Source organism: Micrasema longulum, unplaced genomic scaffold, assembly GCF_059751315.1.
Source record: "Micrasema longulum isolate JH-2025_06_02 unplaced genomic scaffold, ASM5975131v1 h1tg001460l, whole genome shotgun sequence".
Taxonomy (NCBI): domain Eukaryota; kingdom Metazoa; phylum Arthropoda; class Insecta; order Trichoptera; family Brachycentridae; genus Micrasema; species Micrasema longulum.
In genome coordinates this window covers 254,964-282,609 of record NW_028278646.1, presented here as the reverse complement: position 1 = coordinate 282,609, position 27,646 = coordinate 254,964, and the positions used below count along the sequence as shown (strand labels likewise).

Sequence of the window (27,646 nt, the reverse complement as noted above, 5' to 3'; positions counted from 1 at the left end):
CAATAAAACATTTAATCATACCTTTTTACTTTTCATAAAAACAAAACGAAAACTAACTCGGAAACAATTTCACACATATAATAGGCTGCTCGCGTACACGGTAATATAATAAAACAACTTGTAAAAGTGTGTCTGCTATTAGAATCGCGGCGCCTACTGTCGTCTAGTGTCGGCCGAACCAGGGAATCCCACGCCGCGCCGGCACCAACCGCGTAAATTGGCGTGAATCGAACCGGCGCAAAACGACGTTTACTAATTTTACTAATACCCGTATTTCTATTGGTATTCGTACCATGTGATATTTCCCTATTAAATTAAATAAAAAACTATGAATTCCCATGAGAGACAAGCGTAAAAGTAAATTGGGTTGTCGTATTTTAATAAATTTTGAATTAACTTGTAAATTGAAATAAAATAGTTTTTTATTATTCCAGCTGTTGACTCCACGGGAAGCTTCGGCTCCGGACTGCTTTGGGGAAACCAATTTTGGATTGGATCTCAGGAACAATGCGACGATTTGGTATGGGAAATTATTGAGTACTTTAAAATTCGATTTTTTATTTGATTCCTATTTATATCTTGATTTTCAAATCTCTGGAATTCCTTCTAGATTTTTTTCCACCCATATCGAAATATACAGGGCGTTCTTTAAACCCTGTCACATCCGAAACCACGATCATCAGTATGAGCAAGAAGACATATTGGCACATTAAAATATTTTTTTAGATCGAATAAATTTTTTAAAAAGCCAATGGTTGCTTACTTCTGCAGGGGTGAAACGAGGAGGGGAAAAGGGGGGAGTCTGATACTGCGCCGCGCTCCCCTCACTTCTCCCCTGCCGAAGTAAGCGACCATTTGTTTTTTTTAAATATTTTATTTTCAAAAAAAATATTTTTTCTAAGTATTTTTTTAAATATGCTAATATGTCTTCTTGCCCATACTGATCATCGTGGTTTCGGATGTGACAGGGTTTAAAGAACACCCTGTATTTGGTGGGCGGTAGGGAAAATTGAAGCATGAAAAATAAGCAAAAGTGGGCGGTGGGCATAAAAAGGTTTACGACCTTTGCTTTATAATGTATTTCTTGAATTTATATATAAAAGCCTTATAGGCGTTAAAATGAATAAAAATAAAACAAATAAATATCATCAAAGGGAGGAAATCCAGCCTGTCCGCAAACATTTGGACATACTCCTACCTAACATTAAATAGGTTTAACTCAGTGGCAAATGGTGATTTTATTTGCAGGTAAGCTATAAAAAAAAACATATATTTGTACCTACATAGGAGGTTCATAATATAATGTAAGTAATATATACTATAAATTGATATTTTTCTGTGGTTCTGTGTGATACAACAACTCTCATCCATGAAATCAACTCAAACGATGTAACTTCGTGATATATTATCCATTACTTTAATTAAAAAACTCATTAAAAAATAAATGAAAAATAGCACTGTGAATTCAGTCGATATTAGGTATTCAATTAAAATGTCAACTGGCCGCATTGTTCTAGTAATTAATTGTGCTAAAAATGGCCGCGTAGAGCGCTATATGTCCTGCAACATGACGCATGAAAGTAATTATGGTCATATGTTAAAAGTACCATCTCAAAGAAAAATAGTCCTTAAGAAACAATGTTTGAAATACTGTTTTCCAAATCAAGAATCTTTAAATAATTTGTGTAATCTGCAAGTTTAATCTAGGAGAAAAAACCCGCACTGGGGTTTATACATTCAAAATATAGTACACTTATTTGTATAAAAAAATAAGCTGGAATAACCGGCTAGTTTCTTAGCTCACCGCAGGAGCTGGGCGTAATTTATTAAAATTTATATTTATTTTAGGATATAAATACAAACGGTGGAAATAATTTGAAATAAATGTTAATTATTTATTTGTTTTTCTGTAAATAAAGTTACAATAAAACATTATTATGGTTGGTCAAATATAATGGTAAGCTGCGCATAATCGCTTCTATACACGGTTCACCCCTGGTATAACTAACCCAAATATCAAAGGATATCCTACTTTTGTACTAATTAAGTTGTGATCAAAAGTGTCAAAAACAATTTGATTCACTCTCATGTAAAGTTGGAGATTGTTACATGCGTCGTTGTCGATCGCATTTGATAAAATATTGACTCATTTTGGATTTGCATGTTTGTGTAATTAGTGTCCTGATGAAGAGACGGGTAAGTCTCGAAACCGATAGTAAAAGTCGGTATTTGATTATATACAAATATTTACCCATATTTAATACTTTTATTTTTTTCAGGATGATAGATACATTGATGCAATATCAAATTCCACATCTCACGCCCTCAGTCCGATGAAATATATTGCCTCTTTAAATCGATATGGTGAAAACACAGGTATGCTTTCTCAGATAAGCTGTTTTGTATGTATTTATTATACTGCTCAAGTGCCTTTTTCAATACAAAATGTAAGAATACAATCATTTAACTGTACAACTGTACAAAAAAAAAAAACAATATTAAAACATGGATATATAAAAATAACAAGAAAAATATACATATATTTCAGGGCCAGACAGCGAAATTTCAGAGGGACATTCCTCATGGTAAGCTTTACAAAAAATCCTAATAAAGTTTTTACAAAAAGTTATTTAAAAATATTTCATTTTTAATTTTTGGTAATTTTTTATTAGGATTTTTTTAAAAGCTTACCACGAGCAAAGAAGCCAGACAGCTAAACTTCTTCCTCTGAAGTTTAGCTGTCTGGCTCCGAAAAACCGTGTATATACATACAGGGTGTTTATTAAACCCTGTCACATCTGAAACCACGATGATCAGCATGACCAAGAAGACATATTGGCACATTAAAATATTTTTTTAGAACTAATAAAATTTTAATTAGTAAAATATGAAAAATAGCAAATGGTTGCTTACTTCTGCAGGAGAGAAACGAGGAGGGGAAAGGGTGAGTCTGATACTGCGCCGCGCTCCCCTCACTTCTCCCCTGCAGAAGTAAGCAACTATTTGTTTTTTTTAAATATTTTATTTTTTAAAATTTTCTTTGTTCTAAATATTTTTTTAAATATGCTAATATGTCTTCTTGCCCATGCTGATCATCGTGGTTTCGGATGTGACAGGGTTTAAAGAACACCCTGTATATGTATGTCAGCATACAAAAGATATTAAAAAGTCAGTATATTATGAACATGAAATGAGTTAACTGCAGATCATTAGCATAAGTAGCTTTAGCAAATTAATGGTTAATCGTTACTATAGAACATCATAAAATATTTATAAAGAGATGATATAAATTCACAAAGATTCGAGTTAAAAATGTTGATATGAGAGGTACATTCGTTTCCTAGTCTGCGTATACGCGGTATAGGTAAGTGACAAAGATAGTTGGTTTGAGAAGGGTGACAATAATATAGAGTATTTTTTCTAGTTCTACGTGTTGGTATATTAATATTTATTAAATCCAGGAGTTCGCAACAATCAAATTTAGAATCAATAATTTTATATAAAAATATTAAGTCAGTTATTGTCCTGCGATCCTCCAGAGTAGGTAAATTCAAAGAATTTAACAAGACATATTATTTCGGATTCATTTTCTTTTATTCAAGTGTCAAGCCCTTCCTTTGATTCCGGTGGTCCTTGTTTTGAATCCCAATGTACCTACTCCTCCCTGACGGCGAGTCAAGAAAGCAACGCGTGACAACACAACAAAAAAACCGTACCGCGAACAACAACGAAAACCGTACCGCGAGCGTGACAGTGATTTCGAATCACCAACATACAAGAAAACGTGCAAAGTGACCAGTGCAAACGATAACGGTGTCTTTCTGGACCAGTGCCAAAGGGAGGAAACCGTAAGTCCTTACTCTTTTCATTAATTCCAGGATTGACACTCAAAACCATAACGTCAATTAGTTTACCTAAATTCAAACGTTCCCTGTTTTCTTCGAACACGCGTATCGCGAGAGGGCAGGCCTTGTTTACAGTCCCGAGGTCGAAGGTATCGAGCATCCAACACATATAGTTAATTTGTTCTATAAGAATATGCAGTTTGAAATTGATGAATCTCAAAGATTTTCGACTCTTTCAATATTATTTATGTGAATTTTGAAAAAAGGGGGACCATATAGTAGAGTTATACTCTAATCAAAAACATCCTAGTTTTTATTACAATATTTCGGCTACGCCATGAATTTCTTAACGTCACAAAGTCGCCCCTGAGTAGCGCCTGCTAACGTCACTGGTTTTAGCTTTCGTTAATACTAAGGATATTTATTTTAACAAACCTTTCTCAAGCTCGTACTACATGAGACAGTAAATGGTGCAAGGTCTTGCGCAGGTTTCTTGCACAGTAATTTAATTGTGCGCACGTAGTAGGGTAGGTATATGTGATTTTGTATTTTTAGAATAATTAACTAAAATGCAAGAAAAAGGGCTTTTGTTTTAATTCGGGGCAAGAGTGTCAAACATAAGCGCTTTCAACAATTATTCCTCTTTAAAAAAAAATTGAACCAAATAGTAACATATTTGTTTGGACTCTGTTTTGCAAAAACCCATGTACTGTGTAACACTTCATGCCTCGATGCCCAAAATCCCCTGACTGTCAAACCAAGTCATCGAAAGGGTCGAGAGATTCAAATACCCGGGAGTATATGTTACGTAAAAAAGGCGGCTAGGAATAGCAGGCGCCACCTTCAACACTATGAAGGCTGTCTGGAGATCGGATATTTTCTCAGTGAAAACCGAATGCCGCCTATACAGGGTGTTCTTTAAACCCTGTCATATCTAAAACCACGATGATCAGCATGGGCAAGAAGACATATTAGCATATTAAAAAAAGTATTCAGAACGAAGAAAATTTTAAAAAAATATATCAATAAAAACAAATGGTTGCTTACTTCTGCAGGGGAGAAGCGAGGGAGGCGCGACTGTGCGGTTGACAGTGTATCAGGCTTCCCCCTCTCCTTCCCCCTCCCCCTCCTCGTTTCTCCCCTACAGGAGTAAGCAACCATTTGTTTTTTATGTATCTTTTATTTTTTTAAATTTTAGTCGTTCAAAAAATTTATTTTAATGTGCCAATATGTCTTCTTGCTTATACTGATCATCATGGTTTCGGAGTGACAGGGTTTAAATAACACCCTGTATAACGCCTACATAGCACCTTTTCTCCTATACGGATGCAATGCATAATCGTGGCATCTCACTAGGGCCCAAAACAGCAAAATACTTAGCTTTGAGAATAGGTGTCTCAGAAGAATCTCCGGTGTGCGGTGGTTTGACTTTGTGCGGAACGAAGTAATAAAAGAACGGACGCAGCAAACTCCGGTGACAACTGTCTTCTAGCGGAGGTGATACAGTGGGCTTGGCCATGTACCGTGGACGCCTCCTGAGAGCCTTAACCACGCTTGCCTACTTTACATGGCATCAGGTTCTCGACGCCCTAGACGTCTATTGCTGACTGTTCGTTGGCAGTTCATGTCAGAACTACGGGACGCGAACCTGACTCGGGAGGATGCACAGGAGCTGGCAGCCGACAGAAATGCCCGGAGGATCTTCGTGGTCATCATATGCTCCTACTAGGGAGCGGACATGGAATGATGATTCGACTCTGGAACAATCTGCATCGCTTTGTCTGACCGACTGAGCAAATAGCTCCTTGATTCTGTAAATTTTGATAGATAAGCTTTTATTCTTTGGCTCTTGCCTCGCCTGACCTTAATTGAAACACCTGACTGTGGCGGTAAAAAATGCAAGGTGAAGATTCGACCTTTTGATGTTTTAAGTAATTGTAAGTAAATCTGAAAATGAAATCCCTCTTCTGCAATGCTAATCTAATCTTGAAAATAAGGCAAAGATTGGTAAAATGTTATGTGTGGTATGTATTGTTGTATGGCTGGGAGACTTGGACTCTGAAGGTGAACACTATGAACAGGCTGGAGGCTTTTGAAATGTGGTTGCATCGCAGAATGATTAAGGTATCTTGGAGAGACCTGATACAAACTCAGAAGTCTCAAGTTGAGCTTGAACGAACAGAGAACTCTTAACCACCATAAACGTACATAAAATTTCGTATCTGGGGCATATAATGCGTAAAGAAAAGTATCACTTGCTTCATTTAATTTTAAAAGGCAAGATTGAAGGTCACTGAGGGGCTGGAAGAAGACAGATGTCCTGGCTGCGAAATATACGAGACTGGACTGGATTCAGGACTGTGGAGCAGATTTTCCGGGCAGCACAGGACAGAGAGACTTATGCCAGAGTGATTGAAGAAGTAAATCTAATTAAATATTTTATTTTAGGATCTAGTAATTTCCAAGGAGATGCTGTCAATAGGGACTTTTTGGCCAGAATGATTTTACTGGACAACAGTCCTCCATTTCGGATGGGGTACTCGACTGTGACTCTATTTCTGAACATTACCAAGGCGACTCTTTTCAGTGTAAGTATTACAAATATTTCAATTTCTTGAAAAGGAAAAATAATAATTTTAGAGAGCCTTCACCAAACCATTGAAACCTTTAATTTTCATAATTCTCCTGGAAACATTTTTATATCCAGTTTTAGGTAGTTTATTCTTATTCTTGGTGGTAGGGGTCAGTGCTGCGCAAGCTTCTGACGTCACTGCGACCTGTGGAGATCTATTGTGACGGGTTCCTGTGAATTTTTCTCGTCCTCCGAGCCCAGGTCTATAAAGGCCCGGCTACCGTGTGGTAGGCGAGAGTTTACATTTGCTAAATCTCCCCCTCCAAGCCCAGATCCGTAAAGTATCGGGCTATTAGGTAGGGGGCGAGCTCTTTAACATCCTCAGGTTTGATGCCGAGGATTCTTGAGGCTTTTTTGATTCTTTTACGTGTGAGAATATACAAAGAAGACTTAATATACAGACATAATTTTTAGGTAGCACTACACTTCCTGCTAAATACTGGGAAATAAGAGAAATACTGTAGTTTAACCCTTTCATATCTGAATTAATTCCTGTGGATATAAAAGTTGTAGCTGTAGTTGTAGTTTGCCTACCACGTTAGAGGTCACGGGTTCAATTACCGGCATAGTTGTCATTAAATATTTACAGTAAAACCTCGTTTTTACGTTCCTCAATTTTACGTTTTCCCGCTTTTTACGCCGAAATGTTTAGGTCCTATTTTTTTCCATACATTCTCATTCAAATATCTCCCCAATTAACGTTTTTTGCATTTTTCATAACCCCGGTTTTACGTCGAAATTTTTTCGAAACTCATCGATCTGTCAAAAGACGCTTAGCTGCGCGCCGCCGCGTTTGCCCAAAATGGTGAGTAAAATCAAGGTGAATAAAAAAATGCGTAAATTGTTGTCTTAAATTTAATTCAAAGTAGGTTCAGTGTACTTGACCATTTTGTTCAAGTGTCTAATTTTGACATTTCACTGAATTGTGAAATGCGGTTGACGCATGTTTAGGAAGAATAAGGTCTTTACATCAATAAATTACGATGCAGAAAGTTTAAAAATTTGGCAATAGAAATGTTATTTAAAGTTATAAACATAATTTGGAAAGAAGATAGTTTAAACAGTTATCATAAAAGTGTGAAACAGTTTTGCCGCGATGTAAATCACAGTTTATTAGGGAAAAAAACATTGTATGCATTTTATGCAAATTCATTTTTTTATTTTCGTGTTTTAAGGTTAAGTACCTACATAAAATTATTTCAACAAGTTTTTTTTTTAAATTCAATAAAAAAAGACACACTGTGGTATTGATTTAAAAAATATAAAATATTTTTAATGAAACCATAGGTAAATATGAATAATCCCCAATGATGACCGTTTTTACAATTTTTCTGCTGTTTTTCATTTCCTCACTTGAGCGTTTTCTTCAGTTTGACACTTTTTTTGCTGCTCCCTTAAAAAACGTAAAACTGGGGTTTTACATATTTAATAAGGTGTTTATACACCATAATATTTCATAGTCCCTAAACTGGCTCTTAAAGCGGAAGACTGATCTTCTTACCTTCATTTAACAAAAAATGATCAATGCGATTGATTTTATTTTTTATTTTTTTTATTTTTTATTTTATTTTATTTATTTCGAATACAAACAGATGTACAGGTTTAATGAATATTTAAAAAAAATATATATATTTAAAATGTAAACATAGTAGGGCCTGCCATCCAATTATATGTATTCACTAAATAATACTGTAATAAAGCGACGACGGTTTGAAGTTTAAACTATATAAATAATAAATATACTATATATTAAAATAAGATAAATATGGACAAAACAAGGAGATAGTGGAAAGGAAAAGAAGGAAATTGATAAGGAGTGGTAAAGGATGATTGAAGGAAAGTGAGAGTGGAAAATTGCATTTGATTTATTGATTAAACGAATTATGAATGAAGAGCATGAATCAAGCCTATTAATTCTCTTCTGTACATATTGTATGGAGTGTTAAATATATCAAGACTATTAAATTTTTTGTTAAATGTTTCACATATACGAGGGATTGTAGAATGTTTCCGATGATTAGTTTTAAATTTACGAATATAGAAAATATCAGAGAGTCTAGTTGGCCTGGAGGGGACACGGTAAGCAAGTAGATTAATGAGTTCCGGGGAATCGAATTTATTATTGTCAATTTTATAAAGCAGGATCTGATCAAACATATCTCTTCTGTGTGCTAATGAAACAAGGTTATAAAATTTTAAAGAAGCTAAATAATTTGGAAAATGCAAATGAAATTTGTATTCTAGTTTTTTCAGGAATTTTTTTTTAACATTCTCGATTCTATTAATATTTAATTTATAAACAGGAGACCAGATAGCAGTGCAATATTCAAGATGGGGGCGTACGTATGTTATGTAAAGCAATATAAATGAATCTAAATTTTTAAAAGATTTACACAGCCGCATGATAAATCCAGTCATTTTGTATGCCTTGTTAATTATAGTTTCTATATGACTATTGTAATTTAAGTTTGAGTCCAAAATAATTCCCAAGTCACGTATTTCGTTTACTTCTCTAATTGTATTTTCATTTATCATATAGTCATATTTTATTTTATTTTTATTACGAGTGAAAGATATTTTGTAACATTTAGACACATTGATATAAAGTTTGTTTTCAACACAGTAATTCGATAATGCATGTAAATCTTGTTGTAACTTTGCACAATCATCTCTACACTTGACTTTAAGGTAAATTTTTTTATCGTCAGCATAACACAGGTAATGGGCATTTTTGAAACATAACTGAATATCATAAATATAGGCATTAAATAAAAGTGGCCCAAGGTGTGATCCCTGTGGTACACCAGACGGAATGGAGATGAAATCAGATTGATATCCTTCAATCATAATTGACTGAAGTCTATTATCTAAGTAAGTAAGAGATAAACCATCTGTATAAGTCACCGTGAATTCCCAGATATTCTAATTTACGCATAAGAATTCGGTGATCCACCTTATCAAACGCTTTAGAATAATCTGTGTATATGACATCAACTTGCGTTCTGTCATCCATATTGGAAGTGACGTATTCGGTGAAATTTACCATATTGGTTAATACAGAGCGCCTCTTCAGAAAACCATGCTGAAAATTTTGTATATTTTTAAGAATTTTTGGATAAATTTTATCATAAACCATGAGCTCAAATAATTTTGAGAAAACTGAAAGAATTGAAATGGGACGGTAATTTTGAATTTTATTTTTAGATCCAGATTTGAAAATAGGGACTATTATTGCTTCTTTAAATTTTCTAGGGAAAGTTTTTTCGTTAATTGATCTATTAAAAATAATAGTCAAGGGTAGTGACAGTGCGCGCATTGAAAAACGAAAAAAGGAGCAATCTCATCATTTCCACTTCCCTTGTTTGGGTTAATGTTGAGCAGATATTTCGTGACCTCTTTTATCTCAAAAGATGCATTACCAATTGAGTCGTAATCATTGAGTAAATTTGGCGTAGATGAAGTATTAGGAGGTTGATCATTAGTATTATTGCTAGGTGATTCATAAGATGTTTTAAAATATTTTAAGAATAGATCGCAGATCTCCTTTCCCCCTGTACCAGATGTCTCTCCATAATGCATAGTTTGAGGTATATTACCTCTTTTGTTAACATTTTTTGCAAATGACCAGAGTTTCTTAGTATTACTTGGAATTTCTCCCTCTACTTTGGCAATGTATATCGCGTAACATTCTTTTTGCTGAGTTTTTTTGATGTGACCGGAGCATTGAAAATTCTAAGTAATCGAGTGGGTTTTGATATTTAATCCATCTTCTATGAACTTTGTGTTTATTTTTTATTATCTTGATTAAAGCAGATGAGTACCAAACGGGATATTTGTTTTGTTTAATTGACTGCTTAGGAATAAACCGTAAAATAGTATCTTTGAGTATTACATAAAAAGCGTTCACGGAATCATCAATAGACTCAGCATCGATTAAAACCGACCAATCAACCTCGCGTAGATAAGAATTTATGATTGAGTAATCCGCCCTACGAAAAAGAGTGATTTCTTTATGCGGTATAATTAGAGAGGGAGATACTTCTATTCCGATGTCTATATGTAATGCTGGATGGTGAGTATCTTCAGTGACAAGAGGTGCGTCAGAATGCGTTACGCGGCAATCAATATCAGAAATAATTAAGTCGAGAAGCCTTCCATTTGCATTACGGATATTGTTAAATTGATTAAGTTCCGCGTATGATAACGTGTCTACTAAATACCTGCTAGCTTCATTACATGATGTATCAGAAATTAAAAGAGCGGATTGATGTAGCAATGCACCATTATGTGCGGAAAATGGAATGATGTTGATGATGATGGATATAAAAAATATTTTTTTATCTATTCTATTTACCTCCCCATTGAAAAACAGCTATTATTTTTAATTAATTAGGTTTTTTTTTCATGTATGTATCTTTTGATACATATTTTAGTTTTTTAGTACAAATTTTTGACTAAATCTTCTTTTGACCAGTCCGTTTTTTAGTTGGCTGGAAGATATTGCTTTTATTAATAAGTCCGCCGAAATGCTTGAAGTTTTAAATAAATAAAATATTTATTGGTATTTTTAATGTCTTTTATCTTTTATACTTCAGGAATTATTTGGTGTTATTTTTACAGCGTAAAAGTGTGTCTCTAATTGAAAATCAATCAACTGTTTGTTTATTGACTTTGTCAATAAATAATATACCATTTCTAGAGCCACCAAGTTGTGCTGGGCGTCTGTCTTCCCCGAGCGTGTCACTCTTCTGATGTCCACGAGTTGATTGACTTCTCCATTAAGAGCTACCAGGGACTCGGAGTGTCGGGAGTTCTTCCACGCTCAGCTCGAGTTCTGCGAGTCAGATCTCTGAATCGAGACTACACACTTCTCGATGATCCCAAGTTTTATATCATAAGGTATGTTCCAAAAAATTATTCGGGGCCTTTTCAATACAATATTGATGCCTAGAATATTGAGGAGTCCAGATTGTAAAGTTGTACAGTAATATTTTGTTCCAATAAAAATTAATAACAAAACTCAATTTATTTTTCAGTTTAATTACGCTTTTCATATTACTTCTCATTATAACCGGAACTGCTGTAGATATTTGGGCTGGTGACGACGTCCTAGAACAAGAGATAGAGCTGTCTCAGCCATCTTTCAAATCCTTCTCCAAATCTGACTTCAATACAGATTCAAGGTCAGAAAGGCCTCTGGAATTCAAAAACAAAACCGACAAGGAGCTGTACAAAAGTCTTCAAACTCTCAGAGCCAAGAAACCCACAATCCCGGAATCAACTCGAACAAAAGATGAATCTGCTAAAAAATATTCAGAGAAAATTCCCAGTCTTTTTCCGTCGGATAAAACACCGATTCCTAAGAAACAAAATGATATCAAAGTTAAAAAAGTTACCAAAAAAGATTCCGATTCGATAACTTTAGACATTACGATCGTCAAGAATGGACATTGTTCGTCTATGGTTAACACGCTTTCAAGAGATGTGGAAAAAAGACAAAAATATGTTTTGTCTTCGGAAGAGCCATCGGGTTTCTCAAAGATATTCAACCAAATTAAAAATGTTAACGTATTTGAATCTCTGCTTTGTATGGACAAAGAGAGTACTCTCGCCAAGGTTCTCGTGTGTTTTTCTCTGAAAACGAATCTAGGCAAGATATTTTCTATGGAAGTTGGTGAAGACACTCTGGCTCCCATTCACGGAATGAAATTCATTACTCTTCTCTGGGTTATTTTGATCCATACTTGTTTGGCAGTTTTTCAACTATCAGGTAAATATATACACATGCTTATCGTTCAAACGTAGATTTTATGATTGAACTACTGTTCAGTTTTTTCTTTCTGTCGAAGAGTCTTGACGCACATTGCCCATTTATACAATTTATAGGGTTTTAATATTACAATAAAAGAATAGTTGAAAAAGTTTAAAAAAAAAAGAAAAGAAGCATTGACAAACATAAGGGACATCGAGACAAGATCTGGACTATTTATTTATTGCTCGTTTAAATCGCTGTAAACTTAAACCAAAAAGTCCAGATCTTGTCTTGAGTTAACAATACGACAAAGACGGATTGGAGAATTAAGGCCATAGTTTTTTCTATGCCGATCGATGAACAGTATTTCATTGTTTCTCAACCTACGCGTCGGAATATGGAATTTGACTTGTCCCAGTAATGATGGAACATCGATTATACCATTAAGTAAGCCGAACATATTATATATATACCTTATACTTGTTTTTTATTTTTTACTATTATATCAAATTGCAATGTAGTATTGGCAAATACGCATTTCATATATACATATTTTTATTTCTTTCTTTTTCGCGATAATTATATGCTTGCTTGTTTATTAATTTAACTTAAATTTGTCTTTCTTGCTTACCGTAACACTTTATTTACTGTGTTTGCTTTACAGAATTTATTTCATGAGCTTTGCATTTTTTGTTTATATGCTTACGGTTTTTTCTTGCATACCTTTGTTATTATTGTTTTTTCTTTTTTACTTTGTAAAACTTTTTATTATATCCTTTCTAACTAATTTCACATATTTTTTCCGTATATTCTGTGTTTATTATTTAGTATTTTAGCATGTATTTTATTTATATTTTTTGTAAATGCTTTTTGGGCGTTAATGAACAAAATAAATAAATATGGAATTAATATTATTTATACGTTTTTGTAGACTAGAAATATTTAAAATTTACTCTATATCAGCGTAAGAATAATTACCTTTCTCTAGTCCAAGCATCCACGCTACTTTTCGAAGCAAGCATACGGATACAATATTACCAAAGAAGAGATTTGTATGTGAAAACGGTTAAAAACCCCAGAAAAAAAAGACGTCATTCAAAAACTACAAAAGAATTTGTAAATTGTAATGAGGTGCTGAGCCTGTGCTTACTAAGTTCACAGAGCTTGGATTTTTTGCATGCAATTTAGACCACATGTGTGATTCTTTGTCAATGTTGTAGGCAAAAACACCAATTAGGTACTTAAACACTTACATAGTATCATAAACCGATCCCAACGCCTAGCAGCATCGGTAATTCTCCCATTATTCTATTATTAATCCCCCATTTGGATTTTATCCCCCAATGTTATTTGTACATTAGCGGTCTTATTGCCAAATGGCAATTTCTTCCAACCAACCAATAAAATAATAGTTTAATTTTTTTAATTCAAGTTACAGAACATATTCAATAGAAAATAAAGATTAAAAAGCTAAAGATATATAAAAATAGAAATAAACGTATTTGTTGATAAATTACCTTAAATCAAAACTATTACTCAATGGGAAAAAGGAAAAAAGAGGAAAGAGGAAAGAGGAAAGGAGGAGAGATTAAGGAAGAGAAAGGAGATGTTTCTTCAGACGTGATTTAAACAGAGATACTGTAGTAACATCTTTGATGGTGGATGGGAGATGATTCCACAGTGGAGCCACATGGACACTATATGGGAAAGAGGAATTGTGGATGTGTATTAAGAGAGTGCCTTAAGAATTAGAACGAAGAGGTAAACCATGAACTGATTAGCGTTGAAATTTTTCACGCAGGTATATAGGAGCATTAGGATTATGAAGTACATGGAACAGAAGTGAGACGGAGTGATAGTCTCTCCGCTGTCTAATTTTGTTTTATTACTTAGGCTCTTATTTCTACAATGATGGTTTTAAACAATTGAAGAGTTTTTGCTCAGCTGTTGACAATATTTTTGTTTGGTATGTCTGAGAAGAAGCTCGTTATAAATGTGAATAAATGTATGGAGAAAACCTCAAACTAAAATGTCAACTAATGCTTCCTCATTATATCCGAGATCTCACTATTTTCGTGATCGTTATAACCAAGTTTGACTCTTCTAAATTAGCTTTGTGTGATTTCAGATAACAAAGTGTACAGAGGAACAATCGAAACGAATTTCCTCTACCAAACTCTCAGCAATGGAACTTATTCTGTCGATACGTTTTTCGTTTTAAGGTAAAACAAAATAAATATTCTTTGATTCCTAATCTACATCTGACATTTGGCATCTTATCCCTAATTAAATTCAAACAACTATATTTCATTTTATGTAACTCAATTATAACTTATGGCATAATAGGATGGGGAGGCACTAACAAATCAATATTAAAACCTCTCGAATCTGCTCAAAAATTAAAATTAAAATAATTTTTAAAAAGCCCTTCTGCTACCCCAGCGTCAAGTTATTTGAGGAATTTGAGATCTAAAATATAAGGCAATCATATATTTTTAGAATAATAATGTTTGCGAAAGCAAATTATTCTACCAAATCCCAAAAGGAACACTCCCACACTACCAGAAGTCAAACTAGAGGATGGGTCATGGGGTCAACCGCAAACTCTGAATTCGGTCAAAGAAATTTCAGGTTTCTGGGCCCCAAAATATTCAATATGTTACCCGGACATTGCAAAACCATAACCCGGATTCAATTTAATAAATTTGTAAAAAATTGGTTACTGAGTTTAGGTCGAGAAAAATCGGAAAATTTACTCAAAAACATTCTCAAATAATAAATGGGATAAATTAATTTTGTATAACTGTATAGTCAATTAACTAGTAGGTAGTTAATGTTATTTTTTATTTAGCATAAAAATGTCTGCCTTAAAACAGGTTGTACCCAGTTAGGCAGACTAGACATGATCCAGAGAAATCTATTACCTAAGTGCGTATGTAGTAAAGTAATTGTTATTTTTGTTAATAAACCATGATTATTATTATTATTGTTATTGTTATAGGTATAAAATATCACTCACTAATTTGTTTAACATTACTGATTTTAGTGGACTTTTGGTGTCGTACTTGTATTGCCAAACTACGAAAAAATTCACGGCAGAAAGATTAGGGATGGAAGGAGGAATCGTCATAAATATTTTTCAATATATCGGGATTATGATACATAGATACATCAGGTATTTTATTAAGTTTTTTATGCATGTTTATTTACATAATAAGTTCTTGTAATTGAAGACCTTGTTTTAACTTAAACCATTTTTATCGTTCTTTTAGTCATATCTCAGTGAAAGGAAACAGCTTGTAAGGGTAAATAATTACATCTCTCACAGCATTTATATATCTTCAAGTGTACCACAGGGTACTCACCTTGCTCTTTTGCTGTTCAATCTATTCGTCAATGTTCTAAAAAGTGTTTTTCTTGCTTCAGCAATTTGTCTGTTTGCCGACGACACTAAGATTCTCAAACAGATTGACAACCCTTCCGATTGTTCACTATTACAATCTGATTTACTGTCTTTTAGCAACTGGTGCTCATCCAATAATTTACATCTCAACTTAGGTTATGAGATTTTTTCATCTGGAAAATCCAAACATATACGACTACTCACTGAACGATAAAATATTATCATCTGTGTCTAGTATACGAGATTTAGGTATTGTATTTGACACTAAACATTCTTTTACAATTCATGTTTTCAATAAATCCTTAAAACTCCTTGGATTTATTAACAGAAGCACAACTAACTTCAAAAATATCAATACTCTCAAAACTCTCTTCTGTTCCCTAGTTCGCCCGCACCTAGAGTATTCCTCTGTTATCTGGTCTCCATATTATGATGTTCACATCAAAAATATTGAATCAGTTCAACATCGATTTTGAAGAAAGATAGGCTGGAGGTTGGGCTTATCCAGAGACCTATATACGTATAATGAGTTAGAAACTACCTTGAATATATCTTCTCTTTAAGACTGTCGAAATAAATCCGACCTTCTAGTTTTATTTAAAATTCTCAACTCACTCTTTGATGCGCCTGAACTACTGAGCTCAATAAAATTAAATATTCCAACTAGAAACCTCAGACAAAATTTACTCTTTCATAGCGATAACCTTAGAACTAACTATGGTTTTCATTCCCCTATGCCCAGAATTCTTAGGTCTGCCAACAAACATAACAGTCTTGATATCGTTGATAACAAGTTGTCTTTTTTAATACGATCACTGAATCGAATTCAATTATAAACACCTCTCTCCCGCTTCCACTGAGTCTACTAAATACCATTGTGTCTTTCTATTTTCCTTAATAATAATTTTCTATGCATAAATATGTCCTTAAAATGCCCATTGTGCGTATATATAAATAAATAAACAAATAAACTCTTAAAAAGCTGTGCAAAAAACCCCTCTGACTTTGTATACTGTTTGATAATATTTTTCCTATAATTATATAATTTAGGCCTGTTATAGCAAAATACAACTCTATATCAAGTCAAGATATATCAAGTCTTGTATTCTGCGTAGACTGCATTGTATTTTTGAACCTGCTCTGATTGCTAAGTCTGGCTATGGCCCTGTTGTTATTTCTTTTCATCGAATAGAAAACACTCGTCCAGGATTCTTGTTGTAGAACTGTATTCTTTATCTGCCCGAACACAGAAAATACTTGTCTGTAATATATTCTGTAATGTTTTTCCTAATAAAATAAAGTAATAATTTGCACATTAGGTTGACGCCTCCATACTTGCTGACAATCGGTCTAGTGGAGTTATCGTCTCGGTACTTCTCCTCTCACAGCGCCCTCGAGTTACCGATCAAGGACCACCTTAACTGTGAAAGATTCTGGTGGAGAAACGCTCTTTACATAAACACATTTTATCCAATGCAAGAAATGGTATGTAACCCTGTAATAATCTACCTACGCATACTTTCATGTCAACGAGATCTCTTGAGATACAAAGAATTAATCAGGAAATACCTTGTAATAATATTCTTTCATATTCAAAGAGATCTCAACAGATACAAATATATTATTAGGAAATAACTTATTATAATCTACTCGTACGTTCATGTCAAAGAGATCTCAAGAGATACAAATAAATTATTAGAAAAGACCTTGTAAATAATCTACCTACTCATACTTTCATGTCAAAGAGATCTCAATAGATACAAAGAATTTATTAGGAAAGACAAAAACGTTTTAAATTTTTTTTTTCATGTTAAAGAAATTTCGAGAGATACAATTACCGTATTTTTTGGACCATAAGATGCACATTTTTGCTTTGAAAATTCAACCAAAAATGTTGTTTTTTTGTAAAAATTGGTAGACAAATTTTAGGGTGCATCTTATGGTCCGATGCATCTTATCAGTCGAGTCAAGCGTCTTGACCACTACACCACGGAGGCCGCCAAAATTACAAATTAAAAAAAAAAATGCTATGGAGGGCAACACAAACAGCCTGGAAGTTGACAGGTCCGAATGCGTAGCTCGCTGCAACATCAGCTCGGACAAGATATTAAACACCACGATGCACGCATCGGAAGAAAAAGTATTGGTCTCTCACAGCAACAGATTTTTTAACTGTCATTTTTTGTTTTATTGCAGTGCATGAATTGGTCGTGGTACCTGTCTAACGACACCCTGTTTTACGCAGTCGGTATTCTTGCGCTGATGCTCTCGCCCAAGCACGGGAAGGTGGCGAGCGTGCTGGTGGCCGCACTCCTCTTGTCCGGCTGGACTACGACTGCCCTGCTAACTCTGCGCACCGGCTACAAACCCAGGTTATCATCGACATTGTCGAGCACAAGGACGATCAGTGATTTGTCAATTTTATCTAAAATTTAAAATGGGCCGTTTATCGTCCTTGATTTTACGAATCTCGTAACATTTGAACGTAGTAATGCTGAAACCAGCCAGCCATAGAAAAGTGAAACTGAGATTAAAGCGCTTTTGTGAAAAGAGTGAATAATCAAATCTAACAACAGTTGGAATGTTTTTTACTTTGACAAATGATAAAAAATGCTTACATTCGTTTTTTTATTATACAGAAAATAATTTAATTATGTGTTTGACCATTTTTAATGATTTTTAAAATATAGCTGACTGCATTTTGCAGAAAACTGTCAGTCCTAGTAAAACTCTGATAAATGTTTGGATTGTGTATTGAACATATGTATTTATTTTAGGTTATATAATTGTAAAGAATCACTTTATTCATATGTTATAGTAACTTTAAAAATAATTTAATTGTGTGTTGAAGGAATTTTGGTGATTTTTTTTAAAGACCGCACAACCTAAAATATGCATTTTGCAGAAAACAGACAGATTTAATATTGAATGATACCTTATTTAAACTTTGAATGTATTAGGAGACATTCTTTATAAAAACATATTTTTTGATTACGGGTATTTTAAATTAATTGATTTATCTATTTATTTATTTAAAATTTCAAGTACAAAGAATAATTATATTGGCGGACTTATTGCTGAAAGCAATATTTTCCAGCCAACCAAAAAAGCAGACTGGTTAAAAGAAGAGTTTGTCGAAAATTTGTACTAAAAAAACCAAAATATATGTCAAAGAAATACACTTTAATAAAATCTTAGCTAAAAACACTTTACCTAATACAGTGGTCGGAAAACACGGCTCGCGAGCCGCATGGAGCTCTTTAGCTTCTTGAGAGCGGCTCTCACAGCACAAGTTTCCTTTTTTGTTTGATTTATTTTATTTATTCATATTTTTTCCATTATAAACTGTAATTCATAATAAAAATAATGTGATCGCACTGGGGTTGCCCGTGCCGAGGACACTTAACAATATACTTTTTTTAAAAATATTTTTACATTTGAGAATAAACAAAGAAGACTAACTTAATAAACAGAGATAATTAACAAATTGTTCAGACAGTTTTAAACACTACATATTTATGTTTATAATTTATTTATGTACACCTATATTATTTATATTACAAAACGCACAATGAAAGAACAAAAACATAGCATAAGCTAAACACTTGTGGAGCAGTTGATTCAATATTGGTTTGGGCGAATGAGACAACCCATTTTTATTTTACTTCTGCCTAGCTGCACTATCCATTTTTTATAGTCTTTTTGAACATTTTCTCGTTACTATTTGTTTTAATAGATAGTGGAAGTAGGTTATAGATTTTAATTGAATAATACTCAAAATCCTTTTGTCCCAAAGTGGTATTAGTTTGTGTTTGTTTAAGTTGTCTTTGTGTTGAGGATTTAGTGATGCTATTATTTATTCATTTATTTTATTAGGTAAACAAACAGTATGTACACATATATTGCCAATTTCTTTGTATATTAGTGTAAGAAACTCACGCACACACCAAAAAAATTGTTTACACTTAATACAATAATTTAATATATGTTCAATATAATAAATGTAAAAGAAACTAAATAAAAAAATATTTATATAATAATAATAATAAAGTTAAATGTCTGCTTCTCTCAAAATTTCTGTAATTTTTGACTTAAATTGACATACATTGTCACAAAAAATATCAGCCTCGGTAAATATATCGTTATATTGGTCGCATATTCTAGGTATTTTAGATTGTTTTAAATAGTTTGTTGACGCGTTTTCAGTGTAAAATTATTTGTATGTGATGTATTGTTGGGGTTATATCTTTCATTTGAGTAAGAATATGTTTTTGTGAATATGTACGTACATATGGAACCAAAGCGCTCCAAATTTTTTGTTTGGTTTTCAGCTTAACAACAATAAGATGTGTAGGGTTTCAAGAAAAAAAAGTTTAAAGCGAAAAGAAATTTGGCTCTCAAAACGGCGGCCTCCGTGGTGTAGTGGTCAAGACGCTTGACTCACGCACGGAAGGTTCCGGGTTCGATTCCCGGTGAGAACACAATTTTTTTTTTTTTAAATGTTATTTTTCTCAAGCCTGGTTGTTCTGTGATGTAATTCACCACTGTAATTGGGCCTCCTGGCCTGTTGTGGTGCAAAAAAATTCAAATCAAATAAAATAGTTAAAAACAGTTTAAAAAAAAAAGAAGCATTGACAAACATAAGGGACATCAAGTTAAGATCTGGACTATTCATTTAGTGCTCGTTTAAATCGCTGTAAACTCAAACCAAAAAAGTCCAGATCTTGTCTTGAGTTAACGATACGACAAAGACGGGCTGAGAATTAGAGCTTTGTTTGTTCTATGCATGAAAAATGAAAAATGAAATGAAAATGAATCTTAATTGTCATACTTCTGATCTTTGGCCATTTTGACTAATGAGTTTGCCGACCACTGACCTAATGACCACTGACATACGTCATGTACTTTCATTTTTTTGTACCTCCTGTACATATATGTATATATGTACATAGTAGTACATATATAATAGGAACAAGAAGCCTGGTTATGTTTGTAGACCCCTGTAAAAGAAAGCATGGATATAAGTGAGACCTCTTTATAAGAGAAAAATGTCCCGGTCCCTTGGGCTTTCTTTATATCCAGGATCGACTGCATTACCAATCGATGAAGAATTTCAGTCTGTTTCTTTAATTATATGAATTGATTTCAGCATAGAGAATCCACTCGCACACTACGACGATATTTACGATAAGCCTTGGACTCGAGTGGGACCCTACCTGGCGGGCTTAGGGGCAGGTTGGGGACTGAGCAAATCCAGTTGCTGTCTTCATATTTCCAAGGTATTTCCAATCACATTATTATTATTATGGACAACTTTTATAACGTCATTTTCGTAATATATTACCTCAAGGCACTTTACAAACAAACAAACAAGCGAAACATCACGCCGTTTCTCCGTAGGGTAGGCAGATAGGATAGAACGCCTTATCATTCAGTCTTTGCATACAGACCTCGCTTCCTCTACATTCATACATCTTCTCAGGCACGCACGCCAATTATTCCTACTCTTGACATGGCCATCGTCAAGTATTTGATGGACTTGATCGTGCCGCGTCTTTCTCGGTCTTCCTCGTTTTCTGCATTGTAGATCCTTTTAGCCGTTCATTCACTGTCCATTCGCTCTACGTGTCCAAACCGACGCAGCACCCCTTTCTTGATTCTGTCGATAGTGCAAGTCTCAGTCTTACACAGTTCACGGATCTCGACATTTGTGTACGTATCATACATCGCTTTACCACACATTCGCCTGAGGGATCTCATTTTGACAGCATTCAACCTACTTTCATCATCATTTTTCCTATACCATACTTCGCTCCCATACATTAGAGTTGGCACTAGAACTCCGTTGTGAACTGCTGAACTGAAAGTGATTATTTAGAAAAATTGATTTGATTTTAACTTTTTGAAACTGTAATTTTCGCAAAACAATTTACTTTATTATCACATGCTACGGATTTCTTCAAAACAAGTGGGTTATAAGATTTTTCCAAAACATCACTTCACTCTCACAGTTTCGCACCTCTGCTGGGAGAGCATTCCATGCCGTAGGGCCTGTGACCGCAAATGCGCATTCACCGAATTTAGTGCGTTGTTTGCATATAGGTATAATAACTTTTCCTCTCGCCGTAGACGTAGCTGATCTAAGCGTAAGACGCCTGTCAGCTAGTTCATCTGGAATGCATAGTTCCCTCAGATACTCCGGAGCAGAGTTGTGCAGTGAATTGTTAATAATCCAACGGAGTTTGTATTCCACGCCCTGTGGAAAATGTAGCCAGTGTAATTCCCGAAGTAGTGGAGTGATATGACAGAACTTAGAGATTCCTTAGAGACTAAAGCTGGTAGTCCCAGCATGAACAGGATCCACCTGTCTCGGTAGGCTGTTCAACACGGTAAATTTGTCCCGCATTCTGGAAGAACAAATGATCTGTGTTGCCTAGCTCTTAAATAGTTGCTCGGTACGGATAATTTTACGCGCTCCAAAATGTTGGGATTGTAAATTAACCCGTTCAGAAATTTAAAGGCTATCATAAGCGAGGCAATGCTCCTTCTGGTCCGCAAACTTGTGATATCGAGCATACCTAAAAGGAACAATGCTGGGTACTGCAATGGGTAGTATCCATACTCTCTCATGTAGAGGTAACAAAAATTTCTTTTGTGTTCTCTCAACCATTAGTGAGTAAGTGGCTTCTTCAGCACCCACACCACCTCACCACTCTCCAGAATGAATACCCGATGTCGTGAATCTGCTGTTTGATAACTTTTCTCTTTTCTAGACGGTGTCTTTTTCTCTGTGGATGCTGTCGTTGTCGACTTTGGGCAGTATTGTGTATGGGCTCTATGGGAATGACCTGACTGTCTATGGTTCAGTAGCCTATGTAACGGTTTCGCACACGGCCTGGGGTCTGGCTGTGGCCTGGATATTGGTCGCCTGTGTTACAGGGTACGGAGGTAAGTGACTAATTATAATATTATTTATGTTTAAAGCATTACCTTGCGGTCAAACATTTTAACCAATGTTAGTAAATCTTAGTATATAACAACTTACCGATTTTTTTAGTCTACCGGTTTTGAGGCGTACCCGTTTCTTCGTCAGGACACTCACCACACCAACATGCATATACTAAAATACACCTCCATCTTCACCATCACCGTAGTATATTTTTATTTATTTATTTATTCATATTTTTTGCTTACAAACTATAGTTAATAATAAAAATAATGTGACCTCACTGGGGTTTCCCGTGCCGAGGACACTTAACAATATACTTTTTTAAAAATTACATTTGAGAATAAACAAAGAAGACTAACTTAAAAGAAACGAAGATAATAAACAAATATTCAGACAGTTTTAAAAACAAGGTATTTATGTACATCTATACTATTTATATTACAAAACACACAGTGAAAATAACAAAAACCGAACATAAGCTGTACACTTGTGGAGCAGTTGGTTCAATATTGGTATGGGCAAATGAGACAATCGCTATCGCAATCGCAATAGCTCCACTATCCATTATTTTATAGCCTTTTAAAACGTTTTCTCGTTACTAATTGTTTTAATAGATAGTGGAAGTAGGTTATAGATTTTAATTTAATAAAACTCAAAATCCCTTTGTCCGAAAGTGGTATTTGTTTAATTTGTCTATGTGTTGAGGATCTAGTGATTATATGATTTGTATTATTTATTTATTTATTTATTAACGGACATTGTCCATGTATACAATTTATAAGGTTTTAATATTACAATAAAAGAATAGATTAAAACATTAAAAAAAAAAAAGAACCATTGACAAACATAAGGGACATCGAGGCAAGATCTGGACTATTTATTTAGTGCTCGTTTAAATCGTTGTAAACTTAAACCAAAAAAGTCCAGATCTTGTCTTGAGTTAACAATACGACAAAGGCGGGTCATTGGAGAATTTAGGCCATAGTTTGTTCTATGCTGATCGATGAACAGTACTTCATTGTTTCTCAATCTACGAGTCGGAATATTGAATTTTACTTGTCCCAGTAATGATGGAACATCGATTGTACCATTTAGTATGCCGAACATATATATGGAGTCAATATTAGTTCTACGTTTTTGCAGACTAGAAATATTTAACATTGACTCTATTTCAGCATAAGAATAATTATCTCTCACTAGTCTGAGCATCCACGCTATTTTATGTGATGTATTGTGGGGGTTATGTCTTTCATTTGAGTAAGAGTAGTTATTGAATCTATAAGTGAGTATTGTTTTAGCGTATAATTGTTTTGGTGTCATAAGTTGTGATTTATGGAATATTTCTTCAGAAGATGTCTGCATCGGGACTCAATATCGTAATTAATATCGTAATTGTATCGGGAATTATGGATTTTTGTGCAACAAATACACTATTATATAGTATTTCCAAAAATACATGAATCACATGCAGATTTATAGAGATGCGAATGCCACTGTGTCAGTCATGCATTGAGCTTAATTAAAAATAAATAAATCTTATATTGAAGAATTGGTTGGGAGTTGTGAGAGAGGGGGGGGTAGAGGTGGGGTTACCCGATTGGTTAATTTTTAGCTAAAAAAGCGGGCTGTACTGAAAACTTATTTGATTATTTATTATTTATTAAGGGAATATAATTTTTTAAGGCTTTTTTAATGTGAAAGATCTTCATATTATTTAATTTAAGTCCTTTCTTATTATTTAAATGCAAAATTTTGACTCCTACTGACTTGACTAGCAGCGTGGATGCTGTTGAAATGTCTCAGGGGAATGTGTGGTAAAAACTGTGTGAGATAGGTCCACAGTTGATCAATGTAAAACTTATAAAATCACATATACCCACGCACAGGCCAATGCCTATGTGGAATTTTTTTTCTCGCTATTTTATTCTGTTTTATGCTATGTTTTGTAAGTAAAATCATGATCTTAATAGTGTATCACTGTGGCTAAAAATTAATAAATTAAAATTAAATGTTAACAAAACTAAATACATGAATATAGGAAACAAAAGAATAGAAATTACGCCATCAATTGTAATAGAAAATGAAAAACTTAATGAAGTCACTGAAATTAAATATTTAGGTGTAATGTTGGATTCAAAACTTACATTTAACCAAAACGCTAAGATGGTAATAAATAAGATTGCAAAAAAAATATCAATTTTGGGAAGGATCAGAAGATTTATTGATAAGGACTCCTGCAAAACTATTTACAAAGCAATTATTGAACCACACGTTAACTACTGTAGTAGCATTTTATTTTTATCAAACAAAGAAAACATAGATAAACTAACTGTATTACAAAATAAAGCCTTTAGAATCATTTTGAAAAAAAAACAGCTATACGAGGGTAAAGTCGATGGTAAATGAAATGAAATTATTAACATATAAACAAAGAATATTTTACAATACAATGATATTTGTTCATAAAATTATAAACTCTAATAAAAAAACAGAATTTTGGAAAAAAAATGATCGGAACCAGCATGAACACGATCACAATACTAGAGAAAAGAACAAAATTAGACTTCCATTTAGGAAAAAGGCAAAGTCACAAAATTCGATTTTATTTAAAGCAATTAAAAAGTATTACGAAATGGAAAAAAATATTTATGAAGAAAAAAACATATCAAAATTTAAAATAATGGTCAAGACATATGTGATAAACAATTTATAAATTAAATATATTTGCAATGTTATTATTAGAACACACATAACAATATGTATGATATGTGTGCCCTACTTTAAGATTTAAATAAATAAATAAAAATAAATTTAAAAATAAATATTAAAAAAATATTCCAGGCATAGCGAATAGCATTCTCTCCTGCCGGATTTTCTACCCGCTCAGCAGGCTGGGCTACTGCGCGTATCTTCTTCATCCCCTGCTGCTGAAGGCGGTCTTTATATCTGCGGGGGCCGTGTTGCACATAGCTCCGGAAACAATGGTGAGTGATTGACCACGAATTGCCGGACTCTCGGTGAAAGGCCCATTTCGCAGAACACAAACCAGCAAACAAACCATCACGCCGTTTCCCCGTAGACCCCTACAGAGAGGATAGAATGCCAGATCACTCTATCTTTGCATACAGATCTCGCTTTCTCTACATTCATACATCTTCTCATGCACGTGGGTCGATTATTTCAACTTTATTAAAGTATTTTTTGGATTCGGTCATGCCATGTCTTTCTCAGTCTTCCTTTGTTTTTGTATCCATCAACATTTACATTGTAAGTATTTTTCGCTTTCCATTCACTCTACGTGTACAAACCAACGCAGAGCCAACCGACCAATCTCCACCTTAGAACAGACTGAGCCATGTTAAATGGAGACTATCCTAACCAGAGGACGCTCCGTATACATTATATAAAATTCACTAGTTTTATACAGATTCCCTGGGGTTATATTTCAAAAACAACAACAACAACAACAACAAAACAACAACAACAACAAAAACAACAACAAAAACAACAACAACAAAAACAACAACAAAAACAACAACAAAAACAACAACAACAGCAACAAAAACAACAAAAACAACAACAACAACAACAAACCATCACGCCGTTTTGCTCTAGGGGTAGGCAGAAAGGATAGAATGCCACATTACTCTGTCTTTGCAAACAGACCTCGCTTCCTCTCCATTCATACATCTTCTCATGTGCGCACGCCTATTATTCCTACCCTCGACATGTCCATCTTCAAGTATTTGATGGACTTAATCTCGTCGTTGTCTTTCTCGGTCTTTCTCGTTTTCTGCATCCATCGACATTCGCATCGTAGATCCTTTTAGATGTTCTTTCGCTGTCCATTCGCTCTACATGTTCAAATCAACACGGTGCCCCTTTTTGAATCGCGACCTCATTCTGCCTCTGTCGGCTCTGGAAGCTGACCAACAAGCCAAAACTTCTTTAAACTTGACACTGACTATTTTAATGGACATCTCTCATTCATCGCACCGAGAGGGTTCAAGATTTGGAAGAACGTATTAAGCTCTCAAGGACAAAAAATAATTTTTAAGAAAGGAGTTAAGGACTGGATTTTCCTTAGTGGGACGGATATGAGTAGGAAACGCCTTGATGATTTTCCCAATGTTTGAGTTTATTGTTTACCATATTGATGTGCCATATATATATTTAAAAAAGTATATTTTTATGTTTCTGATCCTATATTTGTGGTGATATACTCATGTGTCTATGTCAACTAATTGCTCGTCCCATCTCAACACGGGACTTTTAGGACTTATGTCTCAAATAATGTACAGTAAACTTTTGTATGTAAATAAATAAATAAAGGGTTGATTGGACTCATTACTTCAAATGGATGTAGCATCAGCAGTTACTGCTATAAACATTCATGCACCACATTTTTTGATCAGCCCTTGTACGTCATTGTTCAATTCAAGTAGCACTATGCTTTATTTTTCATTTCATTACATAAATCTCTTAATTTATTATGGTTAATTTTTCCTTTTCAGCTCGTGTACTTTATTGGTTTTACAATTATTTCCTTCGCCCTGGCCCTTATTGTGTCAGTGATATTCGAGGCTCCCGCTGTTTCCTTACTAAGACTGATTCACCCCGTAAGATGGAGCTCTGAACGCACCACAGATTATTCATAGCATCGGGAAGAAACAAAAACTATGCAAGATTCAACCAACACATAGCAAGTGTCTTCTTAATTTATTTAATGTGCTGGTGGTTAAGAAAAATAATTCCTTAAAATGTTGTCCATCTCTTTTGTAATTTAGTTAACTTTCCTCTATGCGCAGCTGACAGAAAGTCCTCCAGGGGGACAATAACAATCGGAGAATACAGAAGTCATATTCATAACGACGGTATAGTTGAAGTTAAATTCTCCCAAGCATTATGAAGATACACTCATCATCATGAATGAATGACCAAGATCTGATACGAACGCCGAATGTTAAGGATCTGAGCGATAGATTTGTGAACACCCTGACATTTCATGAACACATAGAGACAATCAGTGCTAATGCATTGAAGATGTTAGGATTCGTTCTGCGTA

At 34.2% G+C, this 27,646-nt stretch overlaps 1 protein-coding gene across 1 annotated transcript; it reads left to right on the top strand.

Moving 5' to 3' along the window:
• Positions 1–434: 434 nt before the first annotated feature.
• Positions 435–27,372, top strand: LOC148275330 (O-acyltransferase like protein-like; the record flags this gene model as incomplete). Its single annotated transcript, XM_088235842.1, has 13 exons — positions 435–520; positions 2,280–2,376; positions 6,294–6,433; positions 11,177–11,376; positions 11,514–12,247; positions 14,358–14,451; positions 15,276–15,404; positions 16,952–17,117; positions 17,829–18,004; positions 20,782–20,911; positions 22,406–22,580; positions 25,423–25,565; positions 27,096–27,372. Coding segments are annotated over 13 exons (2,414 nt in total), but the record flags the coding sequence as incomplete, so codon positions are not given.
• Between the last annotated feature and the right edge of the window lie 274 nt (positions 27,373–27,646).